At 56.6% G+C, this 11,588-nt stretch overlaps 1 protein-coding gene across 3 annotated transcripts in view; it reads right to left on the bottom strand.

Moving 5' to 3' along the window:
- Positions 1–553: 553 nt before the first annotated feature.
- Positions 554–11,588, bottom strand: part of LOC105189700 (serine-rich adhesin for platelets) — a 76,464-nt gene continuing 65,429 nt past the window's right edge. For 2 of the 3 annotated variants that reach the window (XM_025305563.1, XM_025305565.1), the window contains 3 exons: positions 4,980–11,559; positions 3,697–3,985; positions 554–3,054 (listed from right to left, as the gene is read on the bottom strand). In XM_025305563.1, the coding sequence (XP_025161348.1) occupies positions 1,392–3,054; positions 3,697–3,985; positions 4,980–11,559 (8,532 nt within the window). In that variant the 3' untranslated portion in view covers positions 554–1,391. The remainder of the gene's footprint in view (positions 3,055–3,696; positions 3,986–4,979; positions 11,560–11,588) is intronic. The other variant, XM_025305564.1, reaches the window with a different exon arrangement.

Genomic DNA, 11,588 nt, shown 5'->3' with positions numbered 1-11,588 from the left:
CGTACAACAGACAGCTTGTTAGAATGATTTGTAGAACGTTATTGCGACATTTTCTTTATTCCTCTTTGTATATACCTCGTACTTGAATCGTGCATATATTAATTTTACTTTATCATTATTATTATATTACTATTTTTATTTTTATCTTTATTATTATTATTATTATTATAGTTTATATTATTATTAGTAGTATTATTATTATTCAAGTAATCCCGTTTCTCGAGCGTCGTTTAAGAGCAGAACGCGCCGAGACTTCATGACGCGACAAATTTTCCTCCCTCCTCTATTAAGTTTAGAGTTATACAGATGCAGGTAAGCATTACACGAAAGGCAAAGACGATGTATTCCAAAGAAACTGCATATCCTCTCGTCAACTATATCCTAGAATTTTTCCTCGGAGAGACTCTAGTATTATTTGTCTATTCAGTCTGACCACACCGTGTTACAACGTGGAATAGCTTCACCTCATGACAGAGACGTACTGTGTAGGTTTGAATCATATAAATTCAGGCTCTTTAATCTGCGAGGGTTCTATCAACGATCTCGTTTACAGTTTCGCTTATTTTTTTTTTTTACCTAGTGCTTTGTTCATACCCGTCCGCTGCCTCGTCCTCCTTTCTCCTCTAACTCCTCCTCGTCGCAGAGCTTATCGACTTGACTAGATTGCGTCGCTAAACGGTTCTTAACGATTTAAATCTAAGTCTGCCACTCATAAATGATCTCTATATCTTACATCTAATATAGTAATTAACAGCTAATGGTAGAGAAGGATGACCTACTATTATCGACGCGAGAATTTTAATTAAATCGTACTGCTTCTCTCTCTCACTCTCTTTCTCTCTCACATCCGCTCACATACATAGATAAGTATACCCATATGTACGCACAACAGCGTAAAGTGGATTCATTGTTTAATTTAAACTCACGGAGAAGATCTCTCCCTCTTCTTTTTGCCTCTCTCGCTCCCCTTCCTCTCCCCCCTCTCTCTCTCTCTCCCTCTCCCTCTCTCCCTCTCCCTTTCACCCTCTCTTTCTCATGTTCGGCTGAACCCATGTATTGCAGGTACAGCAGCGGTCGAATGTCCCGGTGAATGGCGAGATTCGCGTCTAATACGCGCGCTTCTAATATTTACAATGCCATCGTCGCGGATGGATCCTCCGCAATTGTACATCGCGCAAGATCGTTACCGTCCGAGCCGTAATCCTCTCGGTCGCAGAAGAAGACAACAACGACAACGACGACGATGATGACGACGACAAGAACGCGACTGGCCGGTGAACTGCCTCGCCGTCGTTTCCGTCGAAGACCGAGAAATCGAGTGACGACTTGGCGCCCATGATGATACAGTAGTGACATGCAGCGGTGCTCGCGCGAGCGCTCGACCGCTAGGACTACCTCTTCTTGCCAGGCTGCTTCGACGACAGCCGCTTCTTCAGCTTATGATCCGTTTTGACCGTCGCCGTGGTGGCCTTCTTCTTCGGCCGCTCGGGCGAGCCGTTGCAGCAGGCGCAACCCTTCTTCACGTGGCCGCGTAGGCTGGACCGCCTGGCGCGGCAGTCCGGCTCCATCGACAGCGTAATATTGCCGGTCTCGTCCTCGGACGCCTCTGACGCCTTGTCGCTCGACATCACCATCGACTCCGCCGTCGCGATCGACTCTGTCGTGGACTTGGGCAGCCGCTTGGTCGGCGGCAATACCAACGTCGCCTTGGTGTGATCGGTGCGGTTCAGCACCACCCTCGCGTTCACTTGCAGCTTATCCTTCTTCTTCACGTACGTGCAGCGTCGCTCGGTTGCAAGGGATTTCAACGTCTGCACAGCGTTGTCCTCGAGGCCGTTGCTCAAAACGTTGTCCTCTGGCTGGCTGCTGATCGACTCGCTGATGCTCGAGTCCTCGTCATCGCTGCTCGACCTCGTGCGCTCTGACATCGGGCTCTCCCACGCCATGTAGCCCATACTCCGCACCTTCGACGAGGTCACGCGCTTCTTGTTCGCGTACGTGTACTTGTTGTGCGTGGATAGCAGCGGACCGGCCGTCGCCATCGGCGACAACGGCGACGGTATAGTGACGTCCGCGGTGTTGCTGCTCAGCAGCGTGAGGCTCTCGTCGCCGGAGCTCGCGGTCGAGGTATTGTTAACGTTGATGCTGGGCGGCAAAGACTCCGAGTCTATGTCCATCTCGAGTTTTATATTAGACGGGATGCTGGACACGCTGCTGGGCGTGCCCTCCTTCGAGCCGCTCCTCGAGGTCAGCTTGGCGCGGTGGCTCGTGTCCTTGGACGAGTCGTTCTCCGTTGAGGCGAGATTCGACGGCGACAAGCGTGACATGTCCGAGTTGCTATTGGATGCCTCGTCCTGGCTCAAGTTGTCAAGCGTGAGTCGCATGTGCTTCGTCGGGTTCCCCACCAGGTGTAAGTCCTCCTTCTCGCGCTTGCCCCTCTTGGTCATGTCCTTCAGCGCTCTCGCGCGTTGGCTCGCGCTCCTCTTGCGCTCGTGCATCTTGAAGTCGCTGATCGGACTGGCGTCCCGGCTGCCGCTCGACGAGTCCAGCGTGCGGAAGTACGCGCTGTTGTACGACTTCATGCCCAGGGGTTGGCTGCAGGACGCGTCCTGCGAGGAATGATCATACGACGGCGAGTGATTGGTGTCGAACAACAGGTCCGCTTCGGGGAACAGGTCGCTGGTGCTCGGCTCGTCGACACCCAGGTCCTCGCACTCCTCTGACAGGCTCTTCTGCAGCTTCAGCTCGCGCTCGTACGCCGCTGTCTTTCTCTCGACCTTCTGCTGCATCAGCTCGCGGTCCAGCCTCGGCATCAGCTGCGTCTTCATCATGGTGTTCTTGTTGCCATACGGCTCCAGGGTGTGATTCATAAAGTATTTCTTTGCGTTCGACTGATAGATCTGCCCGCTCGCCATCTCGATGCTGTGACCCTTGTTGATGATTTGCAACACGCTCTGTACGTTCTCCGTATCGTTGTCCCTGGAATTAGGGGTGGGCAATCGATTCTCTCGTTCTCTCTTGCGATCCAATGTCACCGTAGAGTTCGAATAACTTCTAACGTAACAGAAGAAACACAACTAATGTCTTAGGGCTTTCATGGATCTGTTCATTGTCTGTTTCTTTGTCATTAAGTCCGATCGTTTTCAATGTGAGCCGTGAACTAGAGTGCCGTGTCGTATTTCTAGGGGATCACATCGCAAAAAGGAAAGAAACGGAGAACGTTTACGAATATCAGGAGACCATGCTGAATTTTCAAGCAGGCTATCTCTCACTTTTCTCAGCTTTCTACGCCCCGCCACAGCTATTATCAATTATAGAGAAGAACTTTGGAAAGGCAATCTTTTCAGAGATATCATCTCTTCTTCGATCCTAATATATTATGTCGGCAAAATATAACAGAGCACAACTGTGAATAAACATTCGCCACCAAAATTTCGTAGAAAAACGAGAAGTGAGAAATACCGTTAGCAGATGTCACACTTATGGTACTTGAAAGTCGCTTGAAAAGTCACTAGAGAGGTACCGTTTGAAAAAAATATCTTATCAGATGTTTGTCTGACTTGAAAATTAGACCGGTTTCTCTCAGCATTGACAAATTGATCCCTCCTCGAGAGACTAACTTTCGAGGTGACTCGACACTTTTGTAATACGCTCCAAATGACACGGCAGCTTGTTTGCTTGCCAGTCGATCGTTACCTAGAATACACCTTCAACGACTCGTTGTTTAGCGTGTTCATCGACGTGGGGACGTATCTCCACGGCGTGTCCGGCGACACTTTGCCCTCCGACTCCCAGGCCTCCTGCAGACGCGCGTTCCCGTATAGCAGCCCGTTGCTGACTTTGCACGACCTGTCGATCGTCTCGGTGGATTGCTGCACCGCCTGCGACTCCTGGCTGTCTGAACTGCTCGGACCGCCGGTCACCAGAAACGTGTTGTCGATGACGCTAGACTGCTTGTTCGCCGAAGTGATCGAAGACATGGATTCTACAAGCACAAACGAGCGACCGATTAGTCGGCAGCGCAACGTACGTTATGCCGACGGATGTTATTTGCGATGTTTGCACGCGATATGATCTAATCGAAAAATGTGTAAACGCATACGGAACGTCCCATATCGGACTCGATCGCCAATAACACAGTAGGCCGTTTGACGTTGACTGAAAACGGATTCAAGTGCTGAGAAAGAGAGAGAGAGAGAGAGAGAGAGAGAGAGAGAGAGAGAGAGAGAGAGAGAGAGAGAGAGAGAGAGAGAGAGAGAGAGAGAGAGAGAGACAGAGACAGAGACAGAGACAGAGACAGAGACAGAGACAGAGACAGAGACAGAGACAGAGACAGAGACAGAGACAGAGACAGAGACAGAGACAGAGAGAGAGAGAGAGAGAGAGAGAGAGAGAGAGAGAGAGAGAGAGAGAGAGAGAGAGAGAGAGAGAGAGAGAGAGAGAGAGAGAGAGAGAGAGAGAGAGGAGTGCGAGTCGCGCATGACCTTGACGAGTTTCTGACATGTCGCGTATTCAGTTGGTGTCCCCTGAGAATCTCTACGTGACAATTCCCCTATCGGGTGTACAGGCTGCGTCACCAAATCTCATCGAGGCTCAGCACTCAAGTCCGTTTTTACTTCACATTTGTGATTATAATGACGATACAAATAAATGATGTAATAATAAACACAGAAACAGCAACGATAACGACAACAATAATGGCAACGACAAAATAATAAAACAACAATACAATCAACAGGGTGAAAAGCCACTCCTCCTACATGTACAAGCAGCGTCTGACTAATGACGACAACGAAAACGATAAGGGTAGTTTTGTAGCTGGCACGCACGCACGCACGCACGCATACACACACACATACACACAGTAGGCACACTGTAGAGAAATGTGCAAAACTGGGGGGGGGGATGGTGGAACGCCGTATGTGTGAAAGACGTAAAACAACACATTTCCACTACGTGTGTTGTCAGCGAGCCCTTACCAATTTTCGTATTATTTTGTAACGGTGTGGCAATGTTCGTGGGGATCAAAGTTCTCGGCGCACTTTCCTGCATACCGAGACTGTCCTCGAGTTTTCTCTTTACCGTTTTCGGGGAAACGATTTTGTTGCCAGACGTGATCTCGGTGGACGCCTCTTTCGTCTCTTTGTGTTGCGCTTGCTGCTGATGTTGTTGTTGTTGTTGTTGTTGTTGCTGCTGCTGATGATGCTGCTGCTGCTGCTGTTGGCCGTCGCTTAAGATAGTGACGTCGGTCTGCGAGGCGAAAGACAGCGCGATGGTGTTGGGCGTCTGCATGGGCGCCGACTTGTCCGCATGAATCTGCCGGTCATGGAGCGACTTCTTCTCCGGCGAGTGCGTGATGACGGCGGAGGCGGCAGCGGCGGCGGCGGCCGGCGTGATGCACACCATGCTGTCGGCCGACTTGAGGCTGGCGGCGGCGGGCGACGGGAGTTTGTGCACGTTCGAGTTGTACAACCTCGAGGAGCTCTGCAGCGTCAGATTCGGATTACTGGTGATGACGCCGCATATCGGCTGGCTGTCCGCGATCTCGTTGATGTTCCTGGACATTACGGTGATGCCGGGGTTGCTTTTGTTTACCACGATAGCGCTCGTCGGCGAGTCGGCGGTCATCCCGCCGCCACCACCACTGCCGCCGCCGCCGCAGCCACCGCCACCGCCACCGCCACCACCACCGCTACCGCCACTGCCACCGCCGCCGCCACCGCTACCACCTTTGCCGCCGCCAGCGCTGCCACCGTCGCCGTTAGCACCGGTGTTACTACCGCCGCTGCTGGCGACGGTGGTTATGACCGTGTCATTCTTCAATGTCAACTCGTTCATCACAGCACTGGGCTTGTCCGGAGCCGCGACCGCCGTCGTCCCCGCGGCCTCCCCGGGGCCAAACTGCGTGGCCCCGGTCGACTGTGGAATCACCACGGACGCCGGCTGGACGTTCTGCGTGCTCGTGCTCAGCGTCTGATTGTTCGACAGGCTCTGTAACGTCGGTGGCAGCTTCATCTGCTTGACCTGCGGCTGCGGCGAGATGAGCTTCGGGCCCTGATTGAGGAACGACTGCAGCACTAACGCGTTCGACACGGCGGCGTTACCGCCGGTGGCGCGCACCGTCGTCGGCATCGCCACCAGCTTGGTGGAGCCGGACACCACGGTGAATTGTTGAGTGCCCTTCATCAACGGCAGCAGCAGATTCGTCGGCATCAACACCGCGGCGCCACCCATCTTGCCGGTGACCGAAGCCAAGGCTTCGCTCACGCTCACCGAGCTGGTTTGCAGCGCCTCCTGCACGATCACCGTGCGCGGCTGGCCCGAGCCCGGCGGCTCCGCGAAGATGAGGTTCCGTCGCTTCACGCTCAGCTCCACCCCGTCGTTGGAGTCGCTCGTCGTCAGGTTGCGCACCTCGGTGGCAACCGTGGTGGTCTCGGTGACGTTGCACACGCTCACCGGCGACTCCTCCGCCGGCGCGGAGAAGCTGGCCGGGCTGTCCTGGACGTGCACGATGCCGCTGGACGAGTCCTCGCTGCCCATCGTCCTGCCGAGGTCGTCTGCGCTCGGGCTCAGCTCCGAAATCTGTTGGGCCGTCGCCGGCTTGTTCTTGCTCGAGCTCGACTTCTTCCTCTTGGATGTCTGACTGGGGTTGGTCGGCGGGTTGGACCTCCGCCTGGGTGCCGGCTTGTTGTTCAAGTCCGGCGAGTTCCTCAGCTGCTCCGCGTACTCGTCGAGGATCGCGTAGATCCGCTGCGCGGTCTGCTCGTCCTCCTGCGGCTTTTGCTGCGGCTTCGGGACCGGCGAAGCCTTGGATGTGTTGGTCGCGCTGGTCTTCACCGACTTCGGCGTGGACTTCTTCGCGTTCTTGGAGGAAGGCGGCGTCTTGCCGGCCGACGGAATCGGGGCCGGTGCCGGGGTGACGCACGGGCTCGACGAGCTCTGCGAGGTGACGCTCAAGGCTGGCGACGCCGCCGGCTGGCAGTAGCTCGTGACCACGACCACCGGCGTCGTCGAGTTAGCCGCCCCCACTTTCACGGCCGCGCCGCCGCTCGGGTTCACGTAAGCCAGAGAGACCTTTTGCGAGAACACCGGCTCTTGCTGGAATGTCACAGTGCCGCCGCTGTTACTGGAGAAGTCGTTGCTGCTGGCTGATTGCACCGGCATCATCAACTGCTGGGCCAATGCACTCACAGCCATCTGCTGTTGCTGCTGTTTGCTCACCTGAGCCTGCTGCGCGGTGCTGCTCGTCTGCGTCTGCACGGTCGTCGTGGTCGCGCTATTGATGATCAGGTGCTGATGGGTCTGCGGCTGGATGCTCCTCTCCTTCACCTGCTCCAGCACGCTCTCGAACTCCCGCAGCTGCTCCAACGTCGTCGAGCTCACCTGGTTGTTCACTTCCATGGTAGTGCCGATCAGAGCGTCCGCTCGGATCCCTTGTTGCTGTAACCTCGGCGCCAGCACGGCTTGGATAGTCCCGGAGAGGTTCTGCTGCCTCAACGGCGCTCGGATGATGTTCAGCTTCACCACCGGCGTTCTGCCGGACGGTATCGAGTTGGCATGCGATATCGCCGGTATGATGTTGAATTGATTCGGGTTGTTGCTGGTGGCAATCACCTTGTGCGTATATATCACACTCTGCGAGCTGGCATTTTGCACGAGCTGCGTCAGCGCTTGGTTGGTGGCCGCGGCGACGGCAGCGTTCGGGCTGCCGGACGTGTTCGCGCTGTTGGTGCCTGTGTTTTGCACGATGTTGAGTATCTGCCCACCACCGCTTGGCAATTGCAAGTTCGAGATGTTGGCGGCGGAGATTGACTGGATGTTGATACCCGCGGCAGCACCTGCGGGGCTCGTTTGCGACTGCTGGTTGTTGGGCACGGACGTCTGCACCGCCTTGGACAGGTTCGTGGTCTTCTGCACGGTGGTGGTTTGCTGAACCGAAGTCAGCGGCGTATCCGTGGAGACGGCCGTGTTCGGGGTCATATGATGAGGAGTGGTGTACATGGTCTTGCGAAAGGCCTGCTGAAATTTGGGCAAAACTGCGTTTCGACCGGAAGAGTGCGCGGTGATCTTGACGGCAGGGCCGCTGCTCAAAGTCTGAGGCTCGTAGGCATTCCTATTCGCGCCGCCGCCACGTTGCTGTTGCTGCGTCTGCCGCGGTGTGAAGGTCGCGTTAGCGGAGCTATCGTCCAGTGTCGGCAACGATAAGATGTTTCTCTGAGCCGATACAACGTTCGGCGCAGTGATCTGGTAACTGCCGTCCGGCTTGCAGATGACCTTGACCGGTTCGGGCGAGCTAGTCACCACAGTTGCCTGGGTCACCACTCCCAAGGCGGCGGCGGTGGCAGCGACAGCAGCGGAGGTGGTTGTGGTAGTGGTGGTGGTGGTAGTGGTGGTGGTTGTGGTGGTGGTAGTGGCGGCGGCGGCGGCGGCGACGGTGGTGGTGGCGGAGGAAGTGGTTGTCGTCGTGGTCGTCATAGACGTCGTAGTCGTGGTGGTAGTCGCGGTGGTGGCCGCGGTGGAGCACGGCGAGGAAGAGGGTGACTTTTTCGGAGAGAGATTATGCTGACTGGCACGTCGGATCGTCACCGTCCGCGGGTTCGACGGCGGCTCGATGACGCTCTCGAGATGGTGCACCGACGCGGAGGATGCATGGCTGTTGACGATCATCGTCGCAGGCACAACACCGGCGGTGGACACGACGACGACGCTCGTCGGCAACGCGTCCGGCGGCTGATTAGACTCCTCGCCGAGGTCCGGCATGTTGGCCGACCTCGGCGGCGGCGTCTGACCGGCCGGGCTCATACTGACGCCGCTGTCATGGCCGCCGGACGACGGCGTGCCCGGTAGCTGTATGCTGCTGCTGCTGCTGCTACTGCTGCTGCTGCTGCTGCTGCTGCTGCTGTTGCTACCGGCCACGCTGGGAGTGCGCGTCGGCCGCGGCGGCGTGTTGCCGCTGTTGATCGCCGCGGTGGCCGCCGCCGTCGCCGCGGCACTCGCCGAGCTCGGGCTTTGCACCACGTTCCTCGACAGCTGCACGACGTTTACCGTGGGACGCATCCGCGGCGGTACCATCATGTCCAGCGAATTCAAACCCGGCACGTTCTTAGCCAATATATCGGAATCCCTAATGGCCTGCGCGAGAATATCAAACTTGGTCTTACCCAAGTTGGACTTGACGGAGCCGAGGCGATGACGGTGGTCGCGACGGTTGTCTACCACCACCGGGCAGCCCAGGTCGTTCTTGCTGTTGGCGTTGTTGCTCTTGTTGGCGGCGCGCTCCTTTTGCTTCTGATACGTCGTCATCACGCTCTTGTTATACGGCATCGTCTTCTGTATATTGAGCAGTTCGCTGGTGATGTCGCCGCTGCTGAGCCGTTGCTGTGGCTGCTTCTTCGCGCGCTGCAGCTGCTTGCGGTCAATCTCGTCGGTGCGCGTCAGCACGATCCTCGGGTTGAGGTCCAGCGTGCTTAGCATCGGCGCGAATTTCGCGGCGATGTTGTCCGTCTGCTGCTGCTGCTGCTGCTGCTGCTGTTGTTGCTGCTGCTGTTGCTGCTGCTGCTGCTGCTGCTGATCGTCCCGGCCGCCGGTGCCCGCGACGTCTTTGCTCTTGTTCATCAGGTTCTTCTGCAGCAGCTGCGTGATCCGCGGCGGCTTCTTCGAGTTCTGCGGCCTGAACATCCGCAGGGACTTGAGCACCGCCGGGTCGCTCCGCCTCTCGGTGATGATCAACGGCGCCGCGGCGGTATACGCCGAGCCCTTGATCGTCTCGCGCTTGTTCTCGTCCATGTCCGCGGAGAACAAAGTGATGATGTCGTTGCTGCTGACGTCGGAGCCGCTGGCGTCCTCGTGCGCGTTTGTGTGCCGGGCGTCCTCGTTCACCAGCATATGGAAATGCGAGACGGACTCGACGGTGAGCTTGGACGATTTGGGCCGTTTCTTCGCGGACTCCTTGCCGCCGGCCTTGTTGGACTTCTTCTTCGTCTCCAGCCGGCAGCCGTCGCTGCCGAGGCTGTCGGTCTGGCTGTCCTGCGTGTTGCTGTCGCTGTCCGACACCGAGCTGATCCTATTCCTAAAGTGCTTTGGCTTGCGCTCGGTGCTGTCGCAGTCGCTCTCGGACGACTCGAGTCGCAGGACCTTGCGAGCGCGGCCGGTCCGTCGCACTCGCAGAATACTACCACTGTCGGAGTCCGTGGTGGTGGTATCGTCGATGCTGCGCCGCGTCGACGAGCGTTTGTAGCCGCCGGCCGGCTGGAAGCTGCCGAACTGCTCGGAATTGTCGGACGGCGGGTCCACCCACTGCTCGTAGCCCTTCTCGATGCCGAAGAAGACGTCCTTCGTGTCCTCCTCCGACGGCCAGTCCTTGAACTGCGAGTAGTCGATGTTCAGGTACTTGAGCTCCTTGTTTGTGTTGCGCATCTCTTCGGCGTTCTCCAGGTAACGTTCGCACAGACCCTTCAGTTCCTTCCAGTCCAGCACCCAGCTGAGCATGTGATAGCGCGGGCTACTCAGCACCACCGCTAGGTCGTCGCACAGTTGCGGCGACAGGCCGAGCTTCTCACCGTCCAACACTTGACTGGGCACGGACGTCTCGTCGTAGTTGGCCGAGCCGGTCACCGCTTCGCCCTTGATCAGTATCAGCGCGTCCAGTGTCCTTTCGACGTTGTTGCCGCCCCCGCCGTCACTGGCGACCGGTGGCGGCGTCGCCGCGGTGTTTTCGTTCGACAACGGCTCTGACTTTAGCTCGACGTCGGGCGGCTGTTGGCCACCGGTGAACTCGCCGCAATTGAAGCACAGCTCGCCGAGCGGCCCGTTGAGGTCGCACTTGGGGTGCAGAGGACATTTGTCGTTCTGCGTCACTGCCGCCGCCGCCGCCGCCGCCGCCGTCGTCGTCGTCGTCGTCGTCGTCGTTGTCGTCGTCGTCGTCGTCGTGGCGTCGGTGCTCCGCGACAGCAGGTTCTTCAACAGCAGTTTCGTCTGCTCGAACGTTTTTGTTACTTGACCGCTTTGGAAGTCTATGCTCTTCTCTGAAGTGCTGACGGTCGAGTCCTGTGACGGCTGTTGTTGCTGTTGTTGTTCTTGCCGCTGCTGCTGTGGAACTTCCGGATCCGTCGAGCTCGGCGGCGACGTCGTCGGTGAGGATGGCTCCTCGACGTCAACGTCGTCGCTGTCTACCGGCTCCAATTTCACATCCTTTATGGCGACAGGCAGACGAGGATCATGTTCTTCGGTCTGTTTGAGCTTGTTCTCGTCGAAAGCGCTGCTATCCTGCGAAACGCCATCTTCCTTCGCTTTCCCGCACGCCACCGCCAATTCTTTGATTCGGTCGTAACAAGCTCGAGTGGGATGCAAGGAGAAGGCCGTAAGAACGCACTCCCTCGCGATGCCGATATTGCTGTCAACCACGCCTGCCAGCTTGAGAAATTGCGTGCTCAGACGCTTCGCGGTCTCGCGCACCTTGTCCTTGTCCGACTTGGCCTTTTGGCTCTCGAGCTCGTTCATGTCCGTTGTTAACGCTCTGATGTAAAGTTCGATTACCAAAGGTTTTATGCTTTCGCCAAACTGCAAGTAAACAAAGAGAGACACCGACT

The sequence above is a fragment of the Harpegnathos saltator genome, unplaced genomic scaffold (genome assembly GCF_003227715.2).
Source record: "Harpegnathos saltator strain DR-91 unplaced genomic scaffold, Hsal_v8.6 scaffold7, whole genome shotgun sequence".
In the NCBI taxonomy this organism is placed as follows: Eukaryota; Metazoa; Arthropoda; class Insecta; order Hymenoptera; family Formicidae; genus Harpegnathos; species Harpegnathos saltator.
Note: the sequence above shows the minus strand (reverse complement) of the source record. Positions and strands in the feature narration are given on the sequence as shown.